Genomic DNA, 26,411 nt, shown 5'->3' with positions numbered 1-26,411 from the left:
AGAGAAAACTCAGTCATTTCTACGTTTGTTACTTTTGTCATATCCACGTACGATTTGTACTATTATTAATATATGGTTTCCCTAGATCAATTCACTTACATACACACACACACACACAAAACAGAAAAAAAACCTCACCATAAGCCACAATATCTTTGAAATCATGGGTTTGATGTGCTAGTGATAGTTTTTTCTAGAGCATATTAGAATAGACACTTAACAATTAAATTTAAAATATAGGTTGTTGTAGCACCTCATATCCAACTCTAGTCCCACTAGAGGGACCTGTACCACACTTTGGAAAACACTGATATGGTAGCAAGAACAAATTGTTAGCAGCCTTAAAGACTAGAGTCTAATCACTGAATGGCTCTGAGCCTCAGGTTCTGTACCTTGAAATGAGGGGATGGACCAGGTGATTGTGGAAGTCAATTCCCACATTGAAATTCTATCATAATATAAAATATAAAGATTGCCTTCCCCATTCCCCATTTGAACTAGAATTTGAATTTCAGAATTTGTACTACAAGTGAAGATGGCACACACGTCATTTAATATCTATGAACTAGGCTTTTATATTGTAGTGTTAAAGAAGCAGAATCCTTATTTTAAACACAAAGAGAAACTGGAGTCAAGTCAAATAATCTATTTTCAATGGTTTTGCCAGGGTGTGACCTACCCAGCTTGCCATGGGATGTGGAGTAAGTGGGCGCCACCTTTGGAGAGAAGCCGACTGGCCACCACCTCTTTTTGTGGTAAGTGTATTAGAATCATAGTAAGTTTCATTTAGGACTGCTTTTGACTTCAAGTGAAGACCCTACTAAATAGAGTCTATTTTTTTTTCACATAACAGAAGTCCAAAGATGAGTGGTTGCTAGTGTTGGTCCTGCTGCTCTGTGATCTGTCCAGGGCCTATGCATGTTCTGACTTTCTAGTCCACTGTTCTCAAAGTGATAACTTCTTACTCTCATGCTTGCTCCTCATGTTCACAGAATGGCTGCCACAGCTCCAGGCATTAAGTCCACATTAAAGGCAGGAAGAAGTGAGGGTGGGTGTTCTAACCACATTAGTTTCTTTTGTTAGGAAAGCAAAAGCTTTCCCAAACCCATTTCTTTTCTATTTCCTTGGTCCTAATTGTGTCATATATACTATACTAACTGCAAAGGACGCTTGGAAAGCAAGTGCCTAGCCTTTCTAACATCTTTAATAGAGAAAGGTAAGAAAGAAGGGGTTGGAATTGGTTGTAAGTTTAGCTAAGAGATGATATTTTCCAACGTCAAAAGTAGAAGGGACCATTAAGACCCCCACTCCACTTCTTACAAATGAAGAAACTAAAACTAAAGTTTGAAGTTTAGTTTCATTGAACTGAAACAAAAATCCATTGACTTTCCCAGGGTCACATAGCTCCTAAGTCATGGAACTGGAGCCAGACCACCTGATTCTCAATTCAGCACTTTCCTCACTACACACTACAATGTGTACATTGTCATGGAGGCCTTTTAATTAATTACCTTCCAGATAAAAATGAAGTGGACACCATCCATCTTACCTGGAAGAAAATTAGTGGCCCTTAAGTAGTGATTGGACTCAGTTCTTGGGTCTCTAAACTTCACCTTGCTAAGGTTGCCTCACTCTAAGCCACGCTGTTGGGACTGTCCCTGCTGTATATCTCTGAGAGTGATCAGTGTTTGGTAGGGCCTACCTGGGTGCTGATCAACAGCTGCGCGAAGATAGCACACGCTGGCACCACCAACACAAGTGTGAATATATTTTCAATTTTTTTTTTTTTTTAATGAAGAAAGGGACCTAGGAAGACAAAAGTGCTTTAGGTAACAAAAGGCACAATGGGGCCCACATAGAATTAGGATCAGAATTTAGGTCTGGTTTTTCAAGCTAGCATGCTTTTCCTAACACAAGCTAATCTGTATTTCTTAGCCAAAGAGGAGGTTTTCTTTCTCTGAATACTTTTATTTATTTCTCCCTTTCGCTCTCTTTTTACATCCTTAAGTAATAACAACAACAATAACAAAGCATCCTTGGGGATTTGATGTGAAATATTCACCCACGTGCCTATTTTGTGCCTAGTTTGGAACTGCAGGCACAGCTGAGATGTCTTTACATCTTTAGTCTCTCTTGTCCTTAGAAACCATTTCTGTCCTCTCATTTGCAGTTCAAGATCATCTCTGCCTCCACTACTGATCTCATACCAACTCTAGAAGAATATAAGATTCTGTTTCAGCCGACCTTGTGAATTGTCAACTCTTTGACCTTATTTTCTTTGGATGATTTATTTTATAAGGGCTTTCATTTTGATTTGCCAGCAGAACAAGAACAACTAGCAGCCACTCCCCATTCTTAGTGTTTTTATAGCCTTAAAAGGGCTGATTTGAGAAATAGTTTGACTCTCAAGGAAAGTTACCCGATCAAGGTCATAGTCTTTATTACACTTCCGAGCTAAGGTGTGGCCTTGGTTTCAAAGAACAGTCAAGTGAAAATGTCATTAGACGGAAACCCAGGCCTGGACTAATTGGTTCTTACACTTAAAAAATATTAGAGTTGGTAGGGACTTTAGGAAATATCTAGTCACACCCATTGTTTTATAGTGGAGGAAACTAACTGAGGCTCTGGGAGGAAAAAAAGACATAAATTCTCACGGCTAGTGAGGACAGAGCTGGGGACCCTCCTACCTCCAATTCAGCTACTGCCCCCCTTCCACACCATTCAACACACATTGGAGGGCCTCCTCTGTCCCCCGTGGTGAACATACAGAGGGTCCAGGTGCGGTCAGCTCCGCAGGGCAGTGTGGTGGCGAGCCCTACTGGGGTATGCTCAGGGGCTGTGGGTGTGACAGGAGATTACATTTAGCGTGTCTGGAAGGATGAGGAAGAGTTCTCCTAGTAGACAGGGAGGAAGGACAGTTTCAAGCTGTAAAATTTCAAGTTATTGGGCATTTTTTAGTGGAGGAGGTAGGACTGAATTATTAAAGAGTTAAGGATAAAGGCTTTGGATTCCTACCAGCTTGGGTTCCTGTGACTCATACCTGTGTGACCTCAGGCAATTTACTTCCTCTTTCCCATCCTTGGTTTCCCCCTTATAAAATGGGGATGATACTGGTACCAACATCATCAGATTGAAAAGAGGGTTGCATAGAATCGCGAGTCCAGAATACTCAGCACAGTACTGGGCACACAGAAAGCACCCAGGGCTTCTTAGCTGTTGATGGTTGTCCCCTGACCCTCCCTGCACTGGACATTTCTTTGCTTTATGTAAACTGGAGCCCCCATCTTTCACTCCCAGGGTGTTTGGTCCAGGAGAGAAGACCACGTTCTCCACACCCACAGAGGAATCAAGCCTGCAGCTCTTCTTTCTAAATGCTATGTCCCAGAATGCTTGCCTTATTGGTTTGAGGAAGTCTGAGGTTAAAAAAAAAGTGCTCTGTCATTCTGTACATGACAGTAGCAGTAATAGTTGGTGTTTGTGCAGCACTAATTATAGCTTACAACACGTCTTCACGTACATGGTTTGTTTGATCCTCAAAACAACCCTGTGAAATACAGCTATCACTCCTATCTTCTATCTGAGGGAAGTGATCTGGAGAGACTGAGAGACTTCCTCAGGTGTCATCACGTTCAGATTTGGGATTCCAAGTTGGGCCTTTCATAGCCAGTCAGGCCCCAGTTGGAAAGCCAGGATTTAATCTCTTTGTCTGGAAGATCCCCAAGCTCACGTTTGCTGAAGGTCTTCTTGGCATTGGATTCCAGGATACAGAATTTCCTTTTGCTGCTCCTTTTTTCTGAAGCAAGAGTTGTTTCATTTCTACCCAGGGGGAATTTCAGAAAGTAATTTTTTTGGCTCGGTTAATATTTATTGGGAGTTCACAGGGCTCGTGTTTCCCTAGCAGATATCATGGAGCTGCAGGAGATAGTGGGGGCAAGGTCACTGCTTCTAGTCCTCATTATCTTGTCTAGACATGATAAACATCCACACATAGGTAAGTATTTACGAAGATAGGGATTTACAAAGTAAGGAATGAACTAAAAAATGTTCCCATTCAGGAGGTGGATGGAGACAGCTGCTATCCTGATCATCCTGCCATCCTGAATTTAACTGTTTCCTGATATTTTTTAAATCGACACTCTTTAATGCATGATCCTTTAATAGTTTGAAGTCCCTCATTAAAAGACCTAGGTGAATTATATCTCAATAAAACTGGAAGAAAAAAATCTTTTAAAGATACAGAAAGACCTAGGAGATAATCCTTCCGAACTGTGAGCTCTGAGAAGCAGGTCCACATGTCCCTTCTCTTTCTGTCTTCAGCATCCAATATTGTGCTTCATTGAACTTTTCAAAGTTCTCTTAGATTTTTCTCATCTTTTCTTTCCATTCTCTCATGCTATTCCAAATGGTGGTGGCTCGGCCATCTTTGTCTAATCCCTCCATGGTATTGGGATGAAGTTACAGGATATTCGGGTGACCTTTCTCTCTGGAAGTCCTGTTTTAAGGCACAGTGGGAGTTTTTGACTCTGACTCGAGCTCAGTTTGATCATCCTCAGCTCGACCACGTGAACTCTAACTGGGAGGGCTTGCATGACGACTGAGAAGTTTCCCTCAACCTTGTCTTATTCTAGGTTCGTATGCAGGGGCCGTGATCGCCATGCCGCTGGCCGGGGTGTTGGTACAGTACATTGGATGGGCCTCTGTCTTTTATATTTATGGTGAGTGATTTGATTTCATGAGTTCCCCTGGGTGACTCGAAGAGAAGGTATTTTACTGCATAAAGGGATTGGCTAGGAGTTTATTGTAGGAAAAGCGAGATTATTAAGGCAAGTTTATCATATAAATGAAATACTTGTCTAACTATGATTCATTTAATGTTTATATTAAAGTTGAATGTCTGAATGAGCAGAACATTATCTTTCTTTAAATACCAGTTAATAACAACAACAATAGGAAAATCAACCAAATACTTTCTTGTAGCTGAACATAGTGCCGTTTGAGAATACTTTGAAATTTGAAAAATTTAGAGATGGAAGAAAATGAGATCCTATCATCAAGCCTTTTGTTTTTTAACTGCAGGTATGTTTGGGGTTATTTGGTACATGTTTTGGCTGTTGCAGGCCTATGAGTGCCCAGCGGCTCATCCAACAATATCCTGTGAGGAGAGGACCTATATAGAAACAAGTATAGGAGAAGGAGCCAACTTGGCTAGCCTCAGTGTAAGTAGACACGGATAGATGAAGACTTGCCTCTTTTCTATGAATATTTCTCTCAGTGATTATGTTCTCCTTTCAAGAAAAATGATATGTCAGTATATTCACTGAAAATCTCATGGTATTTTTACTCTCCAGAAATTTAATACACCATGGAGAAGATTTTTCACATCGTTGCCAGTTTATGCAATCATTGTGGCAAATTTTTGCAGAAGCTGGACCTTTTATTTGCTGTTAATAAGTCAACCTGCTTATTTTGAAGAGGTCTTTGGGTTTGCAATAAGTAAGGTAAACACACAGAGGCTTCAAATGTTCTTGAACTTTAAATCTCCTGCTTCTACTGAGGAAATCTTTGCATGATAAAATAATGAAATTACTGATCATAATTCATAACACCTATTCTGTGACACCTAATACACTGGAGCCCAGACAAGTTATACATTCTCTGCACAATATATGTAGCTATTTAATTTCTTCTTAGTAAGGATCAGAACTGTATTAAGCTGTTTTTAAAGATTTATGTTCTACCCCATCTCAAAAGTGTTTTTGAAACTGATTCAAGGACAGCATAGTAGGCAAGGATCAAAAGATTTAAGAGTGAGAGGTTTTTTCTTCCTATAAATTATTCAGAGGGGAACAGTAAGAACTTTAAAGCTCATTTTGCAGGTCACTCCTCTGTCCATAATGATGATTATAGCAGTAACGACCAGTGCTTTGTATGATTTGGAAAGAACCTTTTTCAGTGTCTCCAGGCATTACAATTAGGTTGTCTTTGTTTCAGGGAGGAAGAGTGTGGATGGCAAAATGTAAACTCTCATTGTGAAAGAATTAAGCCTCTTTCCCACTAGGGAAAGAATGGCAGCCTAGTAAAGATACATGTCTGCACAGCTGTAGGTAAAAGTGACCATGGAAGAGCCAAGTCATAGTGATGCCATCAGAGAGCTCACTCTGTGCTGAGTGTCTGACTACCATGTACCAGGCACTATGCTGGGTGCTGGGGGTTCTGTAAGAAATAAAAGTCATCCCTGCCCTCAAGGAGCTTCCAGTCTGGTGGAGGAGCCAGTTAGGTCTATCCTTAAAACCATTCATTCATTCACTGTTGATTTATTACAAAATTCAGGCTGATCTTGATCTCTTATAGTTAGATGATTAAACTTGGTGGTGGGGATGGTGTGGTAGAGATGGTGGGGACAGGGAATTAGGGAAATATAGCTCTCAGAAGTAGCTAAAAATAGCTGACTGTTTCTTCTCCTGCCAGGTGGGTCTCTTGTCAGCAGTCCCACACATGGTAATGACAATCATTGTGCCCATCGGAGGACAATTGGCTGATTATTTAAGGAGCAGAAAAATTTTGACCACAACCGCTGTCAGAAAAATCATGAACTGTGGAGGTACTGTGGAATTTCATGGGTGGCTCAAGCAGCTTTTGCAGAATGAGATGAAGCTGAACTGCAGACCATATTTTGGAGATTATGTCTAATCCCTGGGAAGGCTCCTACAAGCCCCTCAGCCCCTCCCCCAGCAGATACCTGAGTGTCCATCACACCCCTGCCTAGTGGTCATCCAGCCTGGACCTGCGCATCCTGAGATGTGACAACTTAGTTGATACATCAGTGCACACTGGCAGCTGCAGAAACCCTTCTTTCATCCGCTCTTAAGCCGAAGCAGCACAATTTCCTGTCACATACCTGTTTATTTATCTTTTCCATACATCCTTCCACATTCATAATCCTTTACTTTTATAGTTATTCCTTTATCTCCTTCTTCCCTTTCTACATGTACACACGTTTTGGTAAGAAACATAAGTATTTTTTCTGAATAGTCTTTTTCCCACCCCACATATGCTTGTGTATGGGGTGTGTACACACGCACACACACACACACACACACACACTCCATCCTCTTTCTTGTTTTATTAAGTTTCTGTTTGATGTTTTGATTTTGCAAAGACAAAATGGAAGTTGGGTGATTTTCCAAAAGCGGTAGGTAAAAGTAATCATGAACCCCTACAATGCTTACAACTGCTCACCTTTTTAAAACCCTACACTGTCTCCTTATCTCTTTTGTGTGACTTTTAAAACGGGCATTTATTGAATGCTTTCTGTGCCTGATACTAAGTTCTTTACACGTATTATTTTATGTAATCCTCATAACTACGTAACTGTGGAGCAAGTCCTATTATTAAACCCAAGTTACAGTGATGAAACTGGGGTAAAGTGACTTGCTCAAGTGGCATATCCTGTGCAAGACCCCAGGTTTCTGTCTGCGCTCAGGGCGGATGCTTCAGTCACTGTGGCAAAAGGGACTGGGGGTCAGGGTGGCAGGTGAGAGGCAGAGGACAGCGTCACCTGTGGGCTGAAGGTCATAACTGGGATCCTAAGTTTAGAAGTGGGAATGGGGGCACTGTGACTCTAGATTAGATGGGCCAGGGCCCTTTAGAAGTGAAGGTCATATGGAGGAACACAAGAGCAGCATGATCTGATCCCACAGCATCTCAGGAGTGAAATCTGATCAGAGAGACTGGGAATAATCTGTCAGCATCTGGTCTCCCAGCAGTTTGATTGCTGGTCCCAAGCAAGGATCTGGGGACCTACGCTTGTCTTGAATTTTTCTGTAGGAAACTGAGGGTTGGCGGGTGTGGGCTTGCTCTCTGATGGGCTTCTGGAGCACTGCATTCAGGATCTTCCCTAAAGTAGCTGAGGGAGGCAGAATAACAGCCCCCTCAAAAATGTCTGTCTCCTAATTCCCAGAATTTATTAATGTATTTCCTTCCCTACACAGCAGAAGGAACTTAGCACATGTGATTCGATTAAAGATCTTGAGATGGAGAGGTTGTTTTGGGTTATCTGTGTGTGCTTAATATAATTACAACAGGCCTTGTAGAGGAGGCAGGAGGGTCAGAGTCAGAGATGGAGAGGTGACAGCAGAGGAAAAGGTCAAAGTGATGCAGCCACAAGCCAAGGAATGCAAGCAGACTCTAGAAGCTCAAAAAGCAAGAAAAGAGTTTCCCCAGAGCCTCCAAAAGAAATGAGGCTCTGCTGACACCCAGATTTTAGCTCTGTAGACTTCTGACCTCTAGCACTGTACAATAATAAATTTGATTGTTTTAAGTCACTAAGTTTGTGGTAATTTGTTATTACCACAGAAACTTATATAGTAGCCAAAGTACCACTCCTCTAATTATCAGATTCTGCTCCAGCTGAATAGCTCTCCGTACCAGGCCCTGAGTATATCTTTCTGTCTCTGACTTTGCTAACTCTCTTTCCCTTTACCGTGAGTTCTGCTCACCATCACCTTTCACCACAGTCCTGCCCACACATCCTACTGCATCAGCTCAAGTCTTTTTTTCTGTGTTTTGTTAAGGCTACATCAACCTCCAGTGATTGCTCCTTCCTATCCATACACTTGGTTGGCAACTTATCATCTACTTCCTTTTTACAGCTCTTGCAGGAAAGTGTTTCAGACGGTGGGAATCTCATGTGCAATGGCCCTGAGGTGGGCATGAGTGTGGTGTGTTAGAGAACAGAAGGAAGTAAGTTCGGGATGGTTGGAGCTTAGTGAGTGAGATGGACAGACAGGATCAGAATACACAGCTGGGGCCAGATCATGGGAGGCCTTATAGACAGATATATGCAGAGCTTGGATTTTATTTGAAATGAACTGGGGAGCAAATCAAAGGTTTAAAGGAGGAAAAGGGACATGATCTGATTTATGTTTTCAAATCTAAATAGTAGAGCGTAGAACACAAGAGTAAAAGAAGGGAGATCAGATAAGAGGCTATTTCCATCATTCTGTCAAGAGAAGATGGTAGACTGAACCAAAGTCAAGTCAATGGCAGTGGAGAGAGTGGATGGATTTCTAAATTCTATGACTTACTTTCTTCTTCTTTAAATTATGGATAATAATATTTACCTCAGATAAGGGTTAAATGAGACAATGTATAAATGCACCTAGCATAGGTCCAACATATAGAGGGTTCTTGATGAGATATGTTAATGCCTTTTTATTCTCTTGTCTTCAAGACATTGACAAAACAGAAGTTTTCCAAAGGAGGCATTCAATAAATATCTGCTACTCAATCATATTTCCTATGACCAAAAATATGCAACCTCTAAACCTAGAACTTGAAAGAAAATTCTGGGTTTAAACTCTACTTGTAAAACCTCCTCTAAAAACAGATGCCTTGAAGACCCTAACTACATTTTTATAGGAATGTCTTGTTCATATTGAATTTTGCCCCAATCACCTTTGCCATTGTTTCTTCATAATTGGTAGTTTGGGTGGTGGGTGGTGGTGGTAACGCTCAAAGGTTTTTAAGTGCTAACAGAGTGCTCACTGAGAATAAATATATATTATTTTTTTTTAGAAACCAGAATGCCCCAGTCACTACCCCCATCTTAAAAAACAAAAACAAAAAAAACCTCTTCACATGTCTATTCATGTCATTTAATACTTTGATGCAGTAGAACCAGTGAGATCTACATAGAGAATTTAAAACCAATGACCATGCTTGTCCCATTTTGCTTAAACACAGAGATGCTATAGAGGTAAAGACAGAGTTTTATGTCATCACTGAATAAGCCAGATTGACTTGTATACAATGAAGCACTTGCATGATTTTCTAGAGAATTTTAGTTTTTCCTATTTTCTAAGTTGAAATATAGAAGACATTTATCATCTGAGAAAGATCACACATTTCTTGGAGTCTGCCACCTCCTTCTTTTCTTTCCATAGGCAAGAGGTATTGCTGCTAGAATCATTTAAAGAAAACAGATCACCTTAAGACATGATGCTATTCTAGTTCATTCTAAATCAGGGCACATTTCCAGAGTCCTCAAAGACATCAAATCTTGTTCCTCCCTCTATATACACAGAAAGTATGACCAAAGTCTGAAAGTCTAGTCTGGCTTAATATGTTGCCTATGTGAACTTCAGGTTGTTTCAATATGAAATGAAAAATATTTCTCAGGCCTTTCCATCCTAGTTCTGTTTCTCTTCTCAGCTCCGAATAGGTTCACTTTCCAGGATCTCTTAATAACCCCTGAAATTCAAATTTTATCCTTTGGTGCCTGAAGCATACAGTCCTATCTGTAGCATTTTCACTGTAGATGGACCCATTTAGGCTCTTAAATTTTTTTTTCTTTCTTTGAAAATCTACTATTTGGCAAAGATTTTTATTTTAATAGATGAACTAATGTATCACTTGTAAATTTTCTTCTTCATGCAACGTCTTTATTCTACTTCAGTTTCAGCCATGTGCCTTGTTAAGACGGACCCCTTCTAAAACACAAACAGTATACAAAACACTAGCAATTTTTCCCTATGTATAATTTAAATTGTCAAAACAAAATTAATAACAAGGAGCAATGGTATATAGCCCATAGTTTAAAAAGCATCTCTGCACCCATAATTTCATTGATCTTTAGATGACTATCTAAAACAATTATTGCTTCTTGCCCTATTTCTATGACAGTTTTGAAGAAATGGACTCAGAAAGGTAATTAACTTACCAAGGTTTACAAAAAGTGCTTTAGCTTGTAGTTCAACTTAATTATCTTGGTTTCCTTTCTTTCCTTTATATCAATTCATCAAGCATCATTTATCAAGTGCCCACTACATACTAGCCAGGCTCTGTGCTAGATACCAGGTACCTTCCCCAGATAATATCCCAGTTTTGTGTGGAAGGCAGAAACACAAATGGAAAATTACAAGGCAATGAAAAAGAAAGATGCCAACTTCACTGATGGGTGAGGGGCAGGGTTGTCAGGAAATCTTCCTAGAGAAAGCAATATCTAAACTGGACTTTAAAGGATAGTGAGATTTCTCCAGAAAAGAGAAGTCGTGGGAGAAGAGTATCACAGGTGAAGGAACAGCCTGTGAACATACATTGTGGGTACAAAACAGTGTTGTGATTAGGAAATAGCTGATAGAGCTGTGTGACAACAGAGGCCTTTCTGTGGGCTACAGGTGGTGAGCAGGGAGGTGAGGGTGGCAGAAGATGGAACTGGAACAGCAGGGGGGATTTACTGTACAACTCTGTACTGATCATGTGGATCTGTTGACAAGGGTTTTAAGCAAAGGGGCAACCGCTCAGATTTGTGGTGAACTTCTGAAAGGGAAGAGTTTGCCTTATGCTTTACAAGTGGTGAGGCTCTGCTTTTTGTTTCAGATACTCACTACAGCTTTCTGGTCATTTTAGGCAATAAATATTAGAGTGTTGTCATTTTCTTTTTCTGTGAGAGACCATAACTTATGCAATCAAAGGAGAATCATTGATGGTTTTAGTATTTAGAAATAGCAGGGGGAGCTACCCATGAACATCCTACGGGCATCATTGTACCATGATTGGACCATTCAGTGTTCAAGGTGCACCAGGAAAATGTTGGGAGGCTCCCAGAACACCTGAGTAATATCAGCATTGTCATATAGTCAAGAAACACCCTAATAAGATTGTAAACATTGTGCCAGAATGTATGTATGAAAAACTTGGGTCCATGAAAATGGAAAGATTCTTTATTTTATAAATTCAAGAACTTAGGTTGACTGACATGAAAATGACATTTTTCCCCCTGCTGTTTCCATTCGCAGGTTTTGGCATGGAGGCAACCTTACTCCTGGTGGTTGGCTTTTCCCATACCAAAGGGGTAGCGATCTCCTTTCTGGTGCTTGCCGTAGGATTTAGTGGTTTTGCTATTTCAGGTAAAGTGTCCTTTGGGTTTACAAATCTTTTCTATTGATCCAGCAAGATTTGGGAGAAAGGAAGGGAAAAGATACTGTAGCAACTTCCTTTGATTGCCAGGCCATTCCCAAGGATCAGAGCCACTGGCTAGAGACTTTCATTTTGTGGGGATGACTTTGTAAGATCACTGAGGACTGGGCTTTGGAGCCCAGTCAAGCTGGAGTTGTCCCTACTTTCTCCATAGTGGAAAAAGACAAAGCACAGGGGACCCCTCTGAGGCGTGGACAGAGCATGTGTCGCTGGGTGAAGTGGCACTTTCATACATCAACACCAGGTCACCCTGTGTAACAGATACTCTTGTGACGTTTTCACCCCTCACCTTCTACTGGAGAACTGCTACTATTAGCTCAAATATCAAAGGATGTAGTCATTTGACATATAGTCATAGAATTAGAAGTTTTTAAGGGTGGAAATCTTCTTTAGATTTTTGTCTACTCCATGGTTTTCATTTTCCAAACAAGGAAATATAGGTGGAGAAAGAAGTGACATTCTGAAGAGACTAGAGCAGGAAGTAGGAATAATAATGGTGATAAGAGTTCACATTGATCATGCATGAATTCTGTACTGGGGACTGTTCAAAGCCCTCTCTGTATATTAACCTCTGTAGTTCTCACAGGTACCCTAGAGCAGAACCCAGGTAATACCATTATTTTACTTAGGAAGAACTTAAAACAAGAAAAACTGGGTACTTTTCTATCATCACACAACTGGTGGCAAAGGAAGAATTAAATTGCAATCCTGCCTGGCTCCATGCTTCTGCTCTTTCCACAATTCTGGGCTGTTTTAAAGATTAAACAGAGTGGAAACATCCCAGAACAGAAAAACATGAAACCTCTGGTCTGAACCACCCTAAAATTGGGGCTTGGTCTTATCAAAATACAGTTGACTGTTGAACAGCTTGGGGGTTGGGGTGCTGACCCTCTGCACAGTCAAAAATCTGCCTCTAACTTGGAATTGGCCCTCTGTATAAGATGTTCCTCCACATCCTCAGTTTTGCTGTATCCATGATTTTGCATCTGAAGATTCGGTCAGCACAGATCGTGTAGTACTGTAGTATTTACTACTGAAAAAAAAAACCCACCTGTAAATGGGCCTATGCAGTTCAAACCCACTTTGTTCTAGGGTCAACTGTAAACAGGGCTCAGGAGCAGTTAAATTAGGAAAAACAAGTCTACATTAAAAGTAGCTTGCAGATTTATTTACAATAGCCAAGACATGGAAACAACCTAAATGTCCATCAACAGATGACTGGATAAAGAAGTTGTGGTATATTTATAAAATGGAATACTACTCAACCATAAAAAACAATAACAAAATGCCATTTGCAGCAACATGGATGGACCTGGAGATCGTCATTCTAAGTGAAGTAAACCAGAAAGAGAAAGAAAAATACCATGTATTATCATTTATATGTGGAATCTAAAAAGAAAAAAGAAGACACAAATGAACTTATTTATAAAACAGAAACAGACTCACAGACATTTAGAGAACAAACTTATGGTTACCAGTGGGGAAAGGGTCTGGGAAGGGATAAATTGGAAGTTTGAGATTTGCAGATACTAACTACTACATGTAAAATAGATAAACAACGAGTTTCTACTATATAGCACAGGTAACTATATTCAGTATTTTATAGTAACCTATACTGAAGGCCTTAGCCCAGTGCCAGATACATAAAAAATTATTAAGTATTCATTGTTATTGTTCAATTTTTATTCAACCTAGTCCAGTGCTTCCCCAAATATAATGTGCATTCAAATCACCTTAGGATCTTGCAAAATGCAGATTCTGATTTAGCAGGTTCAGAGTGGGGCCTGAGGTTCTGCATTTCTCACAAGCTCCCCAGTGATGTCAGTGCTGCTGTTTAATGGTCCACCCTTTGAGTAGCAAGGTTAGAGCAGTCAGGACTCGTCTCCAGGAGGATGGTAGGGAACACCTTCCTTTGACAGCTCTGTGATGTAAAAGAGATTCATATCCTGTCCCCAGAGACACTGAAATATTCAGGCTCATATTGTCCCCATATTGCCAATTAAGCCACAGTCTGAAGGAGAGAACCCCAATAGCCCAAATCACAGCAGCTGCCTTTTTTTCCCCTAGCACTTACTCCATGCTAGCCGCTTTTTAGATATGATCTCATTTTATCCCTGTAGCAGCCTGATGAGAAGGGCATTGCTATGTTCACTTTACCAGTGAGGACACAGGTAACTCACCCAGGTATATTAAGTGGCTGAGATTGGAATAAAGGATTGTCTGACCCAACAGTGAGACTATCAGAAGGAATATGGTCGTGGAGATAATGATTCCTCAGGATTTACTATCTGCCAACTTTATAGGGAGTTGATAGGGATGTCAGGGAAGACTTGCTCAATTTAGGAACGGATTATAGACAAGAGAGCCATGACAGGTGAGATTAGAAAGATAAAAGGGATGGGTGATGCCTGCTTTAGAAAATGTGCTGTGTAGAGAAGACAGACTCTTCTAAGTTCTGTGCAACCTTTTTGTGTGTGTCTACTTCAAAAAAAAAAAAAATCAACTATACATATCTCAGTTTCTCAATGATTTTCCCCCAAACGCCAGGATTGTGCAGCTAGAGATGTAAATGACTTTTCTCACATTATCTTTAGCTGAACGCAGATGTCTCGGCTTTGTAACAGAGTAGAATACTTGACAATCATATTAATTGCTTCTTATCTTTAGATTCTTTTCTAATAAGGTGTTTATCGCATTCAAATCAACAGTGAGATTAATTAATCTTGCAGCTGTTCTGTATTCTGATTTTCTGCCCCTTATATCCGAAAGAGAAGGTATGTTTATTCCAGGAAGGTTTTCTCAAAATTCTCTGATTAGAGATGGGGAAAAAAAAAAACCAACCAGCTAATGGGCCAGATTAGAAAAACATTTTTAAAAAAATTCTATTTTCAGGTTCTTTGCACAGAACAGAGAATTAAAAAGTAAGACAAAGGAAACAAAAATATGAATAAACAAAGACTACAACCCCCTGCTGTAATTTCAGAGCTTAAGTTGATAAATAATTAAACAATTATTTATTCAGTGCCTACTATGTGCCACCAGACCCTTTGCCAGATCAGGAAAGCTAGTGGTAAACAAGACAGATAACCACCAGAAATTGACACAACATTATAAACTGACTATACTTCAATAAAAATATATTTAAAAAATAAAATAAAATAAAAGATGGATGGGTAACCAACAAACAGTAAAGAGCATCTATGTACCCATGTAATTAACATATGTTACTTAATTCTTAGAACAATTTTATAATAATGATTATCCCAGTTTATAGATGAAGCTGAGATTCAGAAAGTTTAAATCCTTTGTCCAGGTTTGCATCTCAGCTAAGCTGCTGGAGTCGAGGTCTGTCTGACTCTAAACTGCACCCCTGGGCAATACTGGTCCCCAGTGCCTGGTGCCCCCTCTTTCATGGCCTTGTCCTTCCCCTGCCTTCCCATGTCCTCCTTCATTCCACTCATTCTTTTCTTCTGATAAAGAGATTAACAGTGAGGTGTTGGTGACATTATTTGACCACTCCCAGCAGTGTTATCTCTTGATAGAAGACCTCAAAGAGGGACGTGCTCAGCAGCAGAGGCAACAGCAGGGATAGGCTGGTATTAGTAGTCCTGACAGTAGAGCTTAGCTGTTTGCCAAGAGCTCTTGCATCCATATTTCCCGAGTCTCATCTCACAGCATCTTTATGAATTAAGTAGTAACTTTACCCCCAAGTTAGAGTCGAGGAAACATTGTCCCAAAAATGACTTGTTTAAGAGGTGGGAATAAGATTCAAATCCAGACTTACAGACTCCAAAGCAAGTATGTTTGTGAAAGTGTTTTGTAAATTACAGAGGCTCTTGCCAATGTTTGTGTAAATCTTTATTATCAAAAAAGAATCCTTCCCTTTGTGCCGTGTGGCTGCTAGGGCGGGCCTTTTGGGTGTGAGCCGAGAGTGAGGAGGGAAGGTATTATGAGGCAGGGTTTGGTTGTAATCACACTATGTGTGATTGTGTGATTGTTTACTCTGAATAAATATCATCCAGGCTTTGGGCATTTCAGTACTGCCCCAAAGGCATTATTTTGGAGTTTTGAACCTAAAAGGTACAGGTGCCGTAATTCTCCCCATGGAAAACCCATGGTAGCCACTGCTGATTAATAACAGCATGTTTTTTTGCTGTGCTGACACTGCCTGACAATCCTCAACCCAGCCCTTTTGGTAAAGGTATCCAGTAGTTATATGTAGTACATATAGATTGATGAGAGTTGAGGAAAGATAAGTATTTTCCAAAATGTATTTGGAATTCTGTTCTTGAGTCTGACTTTGAGGTTTTTGGCTTCACTCTAGGTTTTAATGTCAACCACCTGGACATTGCTCCCCGCTACGCCAGCATTCTCATGGGTATCTCAAACGGAGTGGGAACCCTCTCTGGAATGGTCTGTCCCCTCATTGTGGGTGCAATGACCAAGCACAAGGTAATGGTTTCCTTTGGGGCTGTGGGTTACAATCTCAGAGGACTGAAGTACTGCATAAACTCTCAAGGCTCTACCCAAGCCTGTGTAAATGTGTATGTCCTTGATTTGGCTGAGTCATTTGAACTTTTTTTTTTTAATTTATTTTTTCTTCTTCTTCTTTTTTTTTTAATTATTGTTTATTGATGGCAACAGGACTGATTAATGTTTTGTTCTGTTTCCTCAACTGAGAAATAAAAGGTGTATGTGTGTGTGTATGTGTATGTGCGGAGGGGAGGTGTGAATACCATAAAGACACAAAGCTGAGAGACACAAGAGGAAACTGAGGCAATCAACTTAAGATCAATAAATTACCCAAGATTGTTTTATAATTCTCAGTAATTAAACTTTATAGCCCATCTCCATCTATTGCTTTGCTCGTTCCAGTATGAAAATATTAGTGCTATTATACTTCCTTATTATGACAAAAATAAACAAGACATTAATGACCCTTTCGAAGAACCCACGAGGGTATGGCACTAGGCTGTTGCTGAACCTTTGTGTATTTAGACTAGGGTGGATGGTAGAGGTGGATCCCAGATCCATCCAGAGTCCAGCCACAGGCCACATGGTTTCATCTCTGTCTTTAAAACGGTTTTAGATGCTGCTTTCTGCAAATACAAAATTTTGATACTATGGAGTTTTTACCCAATTATTTTTTTTGGTTGGATTGTCTATTACAAATATGACTTCAGAAATTCTTTCAGCTTCTTGGAGAAGAAAATGTGGGATAACTTTTTTAATTTTTTTAATAGAAAAGGAAAGCGGGCTTTGGGGATTTTATAGGCAGAGGATTCATGGTTTCTGTCTCTATTCGTAGGATTGGTAACATGATTATTAAATCTCAGATGCTTTCTTCTCCTAGCTTTAAGCACAAATTACCATTATTTATTGATATAGTATATTTTCTCAGAAAATATAATGATAAATAAGCCATTGACAGTCAAGACTGCGCATTTTCATGGGTCACATTGTTATGTATCCAACAGCAAGCAAGAGGGAGACCTCTAATTAAAATGGTGGGTTCCTAAAGTGAGTTTAATTTAACTTGTTATATGAATGGAAATTCCACTTGTGTATTTAGAAGAGCTGTGAAATGGTGCCCCAAGGATTTTACATGATGTTTATTTTTTGTGAAGTATTTTTCTAAATTAAAAAATGCATATTCATTTTAGTCTTAAGTTTCATTTTGAAACACTCAGATTCCATTTGGATCCTGGGCACGCTTCTGACACATGTCTTCCCACGAAGCACAGACTGTCTTTGGGGCAACCAAGTGCTTTTGTCCCACTGGGGGCCTCCAGAACATACTGTTAATCTCTGTTTTTGGTTAACACATTAATCCATCACGTGTTTCCTTGTTTAGACCCGCGAGGAATGGCAGAATGTGTTCCTCATAGCTGCCCTGGTGCACTACAGTGGCGTGATCTTCTATGGGGTCTTTGCTTCTGGGGAGAAACAGGAGTGGGCTGACCCCGAGAACCTCTCTGAGGAGAAGTGTGGAATCATCGATCAAGATGAATTAGCTGAGGAGACAGAACTTAACCACGAGACTTTCGCAAGTCCCAAAAAGAAGATGTCATATGGAGCCACCATCCAGAATTGTGATGTCCAGAGGAAGGAGTGGAGAGGACAGAGAGGAGTGACCCTTGATGCAGAAGAGCTGACATCCTACCAGAATGAAGAGGGAAACTTCTCAGATACATCCTAATGTTTGAGAGGCACTTCTGTCTTCTCCCCTCTTTAGAACCAGATAGTATCCATACCTATTGCCTTCTCCATAGCCAGGCTTGCCAGAGGGTCATCTACAGGGACACTGGATGTGGGGGAGCAGAGAGAGGAAATTTAATCTGTAGTAGGGAAAAGAGAAATATTATCTAGCAATGACAACTTGCTCTCAGTTGACAGAATGGATGTGGGTATTATGTATATATAGATATACATAATTTTTTTGATTGACAGTTGACTCTTCTCTCAAAGAACTAAACTTATTCAGGAAGGAATGATTAGAAGAATAAGAGACAATGCTTTGCTTTTCAAAGAAAAATGGAAGGAAATGGGGCTATTTGACCTGGAGGAGACAGAACAATAGCCACTACTGACTCTGAGAGCAGCCACACGGAGGGGGGTTTTCTGTTCCTAGTAGAGGCCACCACTTACAAACGCCCTGCATCGTGCCGGGTGCTTTATGACATTCTCATTTAATCTCCACACCCCTATGACATACATTTCTTATCCCCATTTTATAACTAAGGAAACGAAAGCAACAAGAGACTGACTTGCCCAAGGTCATCCTGCCAGGGACAGTGCCGAGACTGGTGGAGTCCAAAATAAGTGGCAGTTTTGGAGAAGGTGGTTTCACTTTAGGTTGAAGAAAATATTTGTAATAATTAAAACTGAAAATGGAGTGGGTTGTTGCGTAGATAATACCATATTTCGGCAGGCATGAGGGATGGAAAACATTTGGGTTGATGTGGCAGAGAACATTCAAACATTGTATAAGGGTCTGGATTCAAAGACCCTTAGGACCCTAAGAGAGCTAAAGAGTCAAATGATCCTGTGAATTCACAGTTTTTCAAATAAAAAGGGTCACAAATTTTATGAGAGTTTCAAATAGGTTTAAAAGAAAAAGGAAAAGAAAATGCTAAGCAAGATCGCAAATTCCCAGGAATCTGATGGTCAGAATGGCTGAGAAGAAGTAAATTAAATTTCAGCCCTTTGTAATATAAAGAATGTGGTTAAGTAATATCCCAAATTACTTATAAATCTTTAAGACATTTAGTAATTTAAGAAGTCAGTTCGTGCAGTTTATTACGTAAAATTATCTTGAAAGAGTCTGTTTTTTTTTAAATGTATGCCTTTAGCCATTTCTGCTGGTGATATTAGGAAGTTTGATCAAATTATACAAAGTTATAATTGAAGTATTCCTAATGACTGTATTTGGAATGATATCAGGGAAATCACAATAATAATATAGCAGTAACTGAACAGTGAAATACTAGAATGTAAACATCTGGGGCAACTAGACCCATAGTTAGTGTTGAAGAATTAATCATTGATTGCATAAGGCAATAACATGGATACTCTCTACATATGTTTTAAAGTTTAATGCTATTTTAAAACTTAATATTGGCATGTAAAATGTTGTTAAAAATAAAATAATTTTCCTGTTATTATTTTTGAAAATTTTATTTCTACTTTCAGAAGAAAAATATAATATTGCAGAAAAATTATAGATTTACTTGTAGTTTGTTATTGTAAAGTGTTTGGCTTTTGTTTTTTTCTTACTTCTCCAGGTATACATTTCTGGTCCCTAATTGTACCAGCAGAATTGTAGTGCATTTTATAAAAAGAATAATTTTGAAAAAAAAATGGCCTGATTCTCCATTAAATGATATTCTTTATGTTACTGGCATATCACTTATGTTGTTATCTTTAAATCTCTTTAATGAATGAATCCACGTAAGTTCCTTAGAACAGCTCCTGGTGTGTAGAAAGTGCTCAGTAAACATTAGTTGTCATCATCATTATCATCTTTTAACCTTTTGTGGGGCTTTTCAGTTGAAAGCATGCTATGTTATTTTTATGCATTAGCCCCAAGATTTATTGTGAAAGTCATACTGTTTTCTAAGTAAAAAAAAAAAAAAAGAGAGAGAGAAATTTGTGGTAGCCAGTGTTTTATTTTTTCTTCTGTTAATGAAGTCAAATAAATATTTTTAAAAACTCATAACAATCTTTAAGTTAATAGGTAGATTGTGACACAGAGTTGTATTTACTCCATCATGTGAAGTCAGTATCATATGTAGAAATTCCACATTTTGATAAATCAAAGCATTTGGGGTGCCTATAACTTGCCCTTATAGTATTTTAAAAAATGGAGCCCTGGATCCTGGTGTTAAAAACTAGAAAACACATTATTTTGTTGTGATGGGTTTAGTGAAGGTTGCAATGAACAGATAATTACATTGGAACACTAGGCAGATGTATTTTACAAGTTATTGTGCACTTTGCTGCAAATAACCATTTGTAGATCAACTCTTAGGCAGACCATGGAGTCCAGCAAGAAGGGAAGGAGGCCTGAGGGTGCTGGATTCTTAAGACAAGAAAGTTTGACTGGTTCTTTTTAAAGAATGAAAGTTTCGGAGGCTCTTGAACATGACAAGAAAAATAATAATTATTCAAGAAATAATGACACATTTGTTATTCCTGTCTGGGTGTCAAATTCAACAGGTAAAAATTGGAACATACAGTTTCTGCTTCACACAGACTCCTGTGCCCAATCAACCTGTTCTTCCTTCCTGGTTTCTTACCTCAGTTAATCACATCACCCTTTTGTTGGAGCTAGCAATGTTAGAGTCATCTTTGATTTTTTAAAAAGTACCCTCTTCTGCAGGAGTGGGATATAGCTCAGTGGTAGAGTGTGTGCTTAGCATATATGAGATCCTGGGTTAAATCCCCAGTACCTCTATTAGGAAAAAAAAAATTAAATTAAACAATAGATGAATAAACATAACTACCTCTCCCTCCCTTCAATAAAGTAGCCCTTTCTTCCCTGCCAAGTCCATGTAATTTTATTTTCACCCTGGGCTCAATGTCTTACATCATTTTTGGAATGTTTTCAGCCATTATTCTTACAATACTGCTCTTGCTCTGTTCTCTCTGTTTGCTTTTTCCAGGAGTCCAGTTAAATAGATGCTGGACAGTGGGTAGGACCCTATCTCGTCTGTACTTTCATCCTTTTGCCTCTGTCTGTGTTATTCTAGATATCTTCTTCTGACTTGTTTTTAGGTCCTTCATGTCTCTCTTTAGCAAGGTCTAATCTGTTAAAAATCCATCCATTGTATTCTTAATTTCAGTTATTGTATTTCCAGTTTTAAAAATTTTATTGGTTCTTTTTGAATTCTCCTGTGCTTAAAAAAAATATTTTCAGTTCTCTGCTGAGACTTTCAGTCCTGTATTTTATTTCCTGGAGTATAGGAAGCTAATTATTTTAAAGCGTGATCAGTGCCAATATCTGGAGATCATGTAATTCTGTTGGTTTTGCTATTTTTTGTTGGTTTTGCTATTCTTGTTCACATTATCTTATCTCAGTCTCTGCCTGTTTTTTGGGGTTTTTTTTGGATTGTATCCAAAATTGTATTTGAAAAATTGTTTATAGAAATTATTTTAGGCTTACAATAATTTTTTTTTTTCTTTCCAGAAAGGATTTTTATTTCCTTCCTCCAGAAGCCTAAGGCATTAGCAATCTGGGATCTCTTTCACCCAGTTGAAAGACCTGAGATATTCTGGGCCACCCAGATGGTTTCAAGCTGGGCTACAGGCAATGTGGCGGCTCTTTCGTTTCAATTTACCTTTATTCCTAGCACTTCATGGTCCCCACACTATTGTGTTTTTACCAGTGTCCAACTTTTGTCTCTATTCCAGGTTATCAAGCTATTCAGCTATCAAACACTGGTTTTGTTATAATTAACAAATGCTCCCAGAAGAAAAGTGGTCTCAAATGTCAAGCTCATTTCTCTGGACTTTCATCTTCTCCCAGGTGGCCAGATGGTAGCCAGGTAATTTTTCCCTGCAATGTTGGCCCTACAGTGCTTTTGAGCAGACATAAAAAAAAGTTTTGTTAGTCTTTTCTAGTTTGAAGATGGTGTGAGTTACTTAGTCTGCAATTAATGGATGCTGAAGTCCCTCTTAATTTTATCTAAAGTTCTTTCAAACAAATTTATTTCCCTAGAGTTAGTATGGTAATAAATTAAACCCCAGATCTCAGTGGCTTATCCAACAAATGTTTATTTTTCTCTTGTGTTACTAGTCGAGCCAGGGTTGGGATGGTTTGGATGGACTGGAGGTTTGTTCCAGACAGCCACTCAGGTATCCCGGATTTATGTTTTCTCCACTCATCATCTTGTAGTTCACTCTTTGGAGCATATAAGGTATGATATCACCATGAAAAAGGAAGTAGGGGAGAGAAGAAGGAGGCACACTGGCTTTTCACTGCCTCACATGGAAATGACACTGTCATTTCTGCTCCCAGTTTATCAACCTACACTAGTCAAATAGTTCCAACCTAACTTTAGAGGTGGCCGGGGAATAAGGGGAGCACGTGGATCACTGAGAGAGCCCTAATTACACCTGGCACTCAGCTCTAGCCTAGGTAAGGGTCTTAAGAACTCTCACATAGCATGTTGAAAGCCTCTTAACCCCAAGTGCCCAGAATGAGGTGACTCTCCTATGTGGCATTCTGGGAGATCTGAACTAAGTTGTAGGGAGCAAATCCTGTATGAAAGGGATACTTGGGCCTCCTCCAGGAGAGACCACAAAGATATCAGTTCATTACAGTACAATACATTCTGGGCTGATTCCGACCTGACGTTAACTGCTGCATGGATCAATTTGAAGGGCCAGGGAAGCTGAATTTTCCTTTAGTTTTCATTTATTACTGTTTCCCAGGCCTTATGCTAAGTTCTTTCTGTACATAATCTCATTTAATTCTCTTGGCAACTCAGTGAGGAAGGTTAACTATTTATTCCCAAGTATTTATTAATAAATAAATGGTGTTTCAGAGCAGAACTTAAACTCGAGACTCTAATGGCCGTATTTTAATCTTCTTTTTTTGGAATTTGAAGTATAGTTGATTTATAATATTATATTAATCTTAACTCAATTAAATATTAATCTTAATTAAATATTAATCTTAATTCTTAATATTTTAAAATAGAAGTACTGGGGAATTGAACCCAGGACCCTGTGCATGCTAAGTATGCGCTCTACCACTGAGCTACACCCTCCACCCCCTTAATTCTTAATTTTTAATCCGTTCTCTACCTCTTCTCTTGGCTGCAGTAATTCCAGACAATGGTGATTCTCTAAGTCAGGAGAATTTCCCAGTAATTTCAGTAAGGTGTGAGCAAACTGGCAGTTTAGTTAGACCCCAGTACAGGGACAGGTGAAAAACCTGTGGAATCCCTCTTCTTACCAACTGCTAGACTAGAAGGAGACATAAGAACTAGGGGCCCCTATATTTTCCCTATGTCCCTGGCAACCCAGATAGTAAGATAGGAAGGTTGAACCCAGTACTTACTGTGTGTGTGTGTGTGTGTGTGTGTGTGTGTGTGCGCACACGCGTTATGTTGTGGCTTGCGGGGGGCTGGTCCCAGAGGTCTGTACTTCTCCCAGGCATCCAGGGTATGGAAACACAAACACTATCCAGATGCTCAGTATATGTCCTGCACAGAATAGATGCTCAGTGGGTATATTCTTCAAAATCTGATGTGGTGTTTAAGGAAGATTATGCTGGAGGTGATGTTCAGGTTGGCTAGTTAAACATGGCAGGTTAAATGTAGGTAATTATATTTACTTTCTAAAATTATAATAAAGGAATCAAAGAGCACATAAACTTTCCAGGACAAAGAGACAGGAGGAGAAAGTCACATTTAGGAAGCTGAATGGGGATTCGTCAAACTTAACTGACTTCAGCAGAACAAAATGAAAAAAGAAGACAGATGATTTGTGTTACTGCACCCAGGGAAGCTGCAAAATTGGAGGCACCAGGACCAGGTACCTTGGGAGGACAGAGTGAGTGGGTAGAGTGATATTGGAGGAAGGGGGCTGAAAACACAAGGACTGGTTGAAAGTTAGTTGCCTGATTTAGCAACCCTACTGAAAGGGCATGTGAGGAGCAGTTCTAACTCCAGAGTCTCTACCCAACCAGCTCAACCAAGGAACTGCCCTCCCCACACCTAGTGGAAAACAGGAGCTTTATTTTCTGGACAAGGAAACTCTGGATTCAAGAACACCTGTCACAGCTGAATCTAAGTTCCAAAAGGTAGAGATTTTAGTCTATTTTGGTCACTGATGAATCTCAAGTACCTAGAACAGTGCCTGGCATTTAATAGTTACTTGGTAAACACTTGTCAAATGAGTGAATGAATGAATGAACGGATCTCTTTAAACACAGGGAAATTGATTAAAAGTTTGCATATGAAACACGGAAAACTTTCAGCCATCTTTGTGAGCAAAGCTTCCAAAATGTTGATGGTCAGGCTCCTATTCTCTTGGCAGTAGACTGAAGGATTCATAGGGTAAGGAGTGGGAACTCACTCTCTAAGAGAAAGGCTTACAGTCATTGACATTTGGGGTTTCCCCATAGAAACAAGTAGATCCCTACCCAGTCACTTCCTGTGGAGGCCACCCACCAAGCCCTGCCAATGGGAATAGAAATTCCATCATTCATTCATTCTAAAATTATTTACCACCTAGAATGAGCACTTCAATTAATGAACACCTATTTTCCATCTCCAGTCCAGGCACTGGAGATAGAAAATAAGTGAACAAAATAAGTCTCTGCTCTAATGGAGTTTACATTCTAGAGGGCAGACACAAAAAATAAGCAGATGAGTAAATCCAGTGTATGTGGCTAAGTGCTAAGGACAACATAAAACAGGGTAAGAGGGATAGGGAGCGTAGGGGTTATAGTGAGTGTTCAGGGACAGTGGACCTTAAGCAGAGAACTGAAGGCAGTGAGGGAGCAATTCAGGAGCATGTTTGGACAAAGGGTTCCAGGAATAGGAAAAAGCAAGTACAAAAGCTCTGACGTGGGAACACACTTGGCATATTTAAAGAACACCAAGTCTTTTAAAGTGGTCAGGTTCTGGACATATTTCGAAGACAGACAGAACATTTACTGAGAGGTAGAAGACTGGGGAGGATCAGGATTGGTGGGGGAAGGAATCAAGAATCAGGGTTCTTGGACATGTTTGATTTTGGAATTTCATTTGCCTATTGATATCCGAGTGGCAATATCAGATGGGCAGTGGAACACAGGCTGGGATTCAGGGCAGAGGTCAGAGCTGGAGCTGTACATTTGTGAGTCATCATCACATCACACAGATGATAGTTAAAGCTCTGAGACCAGATGAGATCATCAAGATTTGAACATGACTGAGGCCTGGGAGCGCTCCAGCAGAGATAGCAGGAAGATGAGAAGGAGTCAGCAGAAGAGATGGAAAAGTGAGGTGGTGGGCAGTGGGGGTGGTTGGAGGAACTCAGAAAGGATGGCATCTTGTGGCCAAGTGAAGAAAGAATGGCTCAGAGCGTTGGCAGAATAGCACACTGAGGCCATCCCTCTTTGATTAGAGTTTGGAGTTGCATTAGAAGTCTATGGTGGAATGGGAAATTAAAAAAAAAAAAAAGAGTGGCTTGGAGGAGGGGCAAGGGTTAGAGTTAGCTTAGGGCATGATCGGCTGTGTCAAAGCTGCTGCTGAGTAAAATGAAAATGGACCTGTGGATTTGGCAGCGTGGAGGTCAGTGACAACCTTAATAAGAGCAGTTTCATTGTAGTAGTGATGACAAAACTCTAATGGAGTGTATTCAATAATGGGTGGACTTTTTACTGTCTTCCTCTTACTTATGAATAGACACCAAAGATTGCTGAGAGTTCAGGAAAGTTTCCAACACGAAAGACAAGGAGGAAGGTACTTGGAGGAAACCTGTCATTGCAGGGAGTAGAACAAACCTGAATCCAAGACAAGAAAACATATTGCCTATGTGACACAAAAATAGAATTCCATTTTTTTAAAAAGGAAGAAATATCCAGAGAAGCAGATAGACTAGATAGAATTTTGAGTCTGGGAGGTCAGTTAGGAGTCTATCGTAGTAACTTAGAAATGAGGGCACAGGTCAGGATTGGAGCATGAAATGTGGAAGATAGGGTAGTTATAGAAAACTTCCAAAATATTTTTTTCTAAAAATTGTAACATGTGCTCCCTTGTAGAAGGTTTCAAAATAGAGAAGAATGTATTGAAGGGAATAAAAATTTCCTTAATATTATAGCACATTTAATTACTCTTAACATTTCAGCACATGTGCCTCCAGTCTTTTCTCTACACATATGTATTTTTGGATAATTTAGGATCATATTGCAATACACAGTTTTATATCCTGCTTTT

At 39.6% G+C, this 26,411-nt stretch overlaps 1 protein-coding gene across 3 annotated transcripts in view; it reads left to right on the top strand.

Moving 5' to 3' along the window:
- Positions 1–20,185, top strand: part of SLC17A8 (solute carrier family 17 member 8) — a 54,652-nt gene extending 34,467 nt beyond the window's left edge. For all 3 annotated transcript variants that reach the window (XM_006193335.3, XM_032493556.1, XM_032493557.1), the window contains 8 exons: positions 668–755; positions 4,629–4,715; positions 5,077–5,216; positions 5,349–5,498; positions 6,469–6,601; positions 11,799–11,909; positions 16,304–16,431; positions 17,834–20,185. In XM_006193335.3, coding sequence (XP_006193397.1) covers positions 668–755; positions 4,629–4,715; positions 5,077–5,216; positions 5,349–5,498; positions 6,469–6,601; positions 11,799–11,909; positions 16,304–16,431; positions 17,834–18,178 — 1,182 coding nt within the window. In that variant the 3' untranslated portion in view covers positions 18,179–20,185. The remainder of the gene's footprint in view (positions 1–667; positions 756–4,628; positions 4,716–5,076; positions 5,217–5,348; positions 5,499–6,468; positions 6,602–11,798; positions 11,910–16,303; positions 16,432–17,833) is intronic.
- The last annotated feature ends 6,226 nt before the right edge of the window (positions 20,186–26,411 follow it).

Source organism: Camelus ferus, chromosome 12, assembly GCF_009834535.1.
Source record: "Camelus ferus isolate YT-003-E chromosome 12, BCGSAC_Cfer_1.0, whole genome shotgun sequence".
NCBI classification, from domain to species: Eukaryota; Metazoa; Chordata; class Mammalia; order Artiodactyla; family Camelidae; genus Camelus; species Camelus ferus.
Note: the sequence above shows the minus strand (reverse complement) of the source record. Positions and strands in the feature narration are given on the sequence as shown.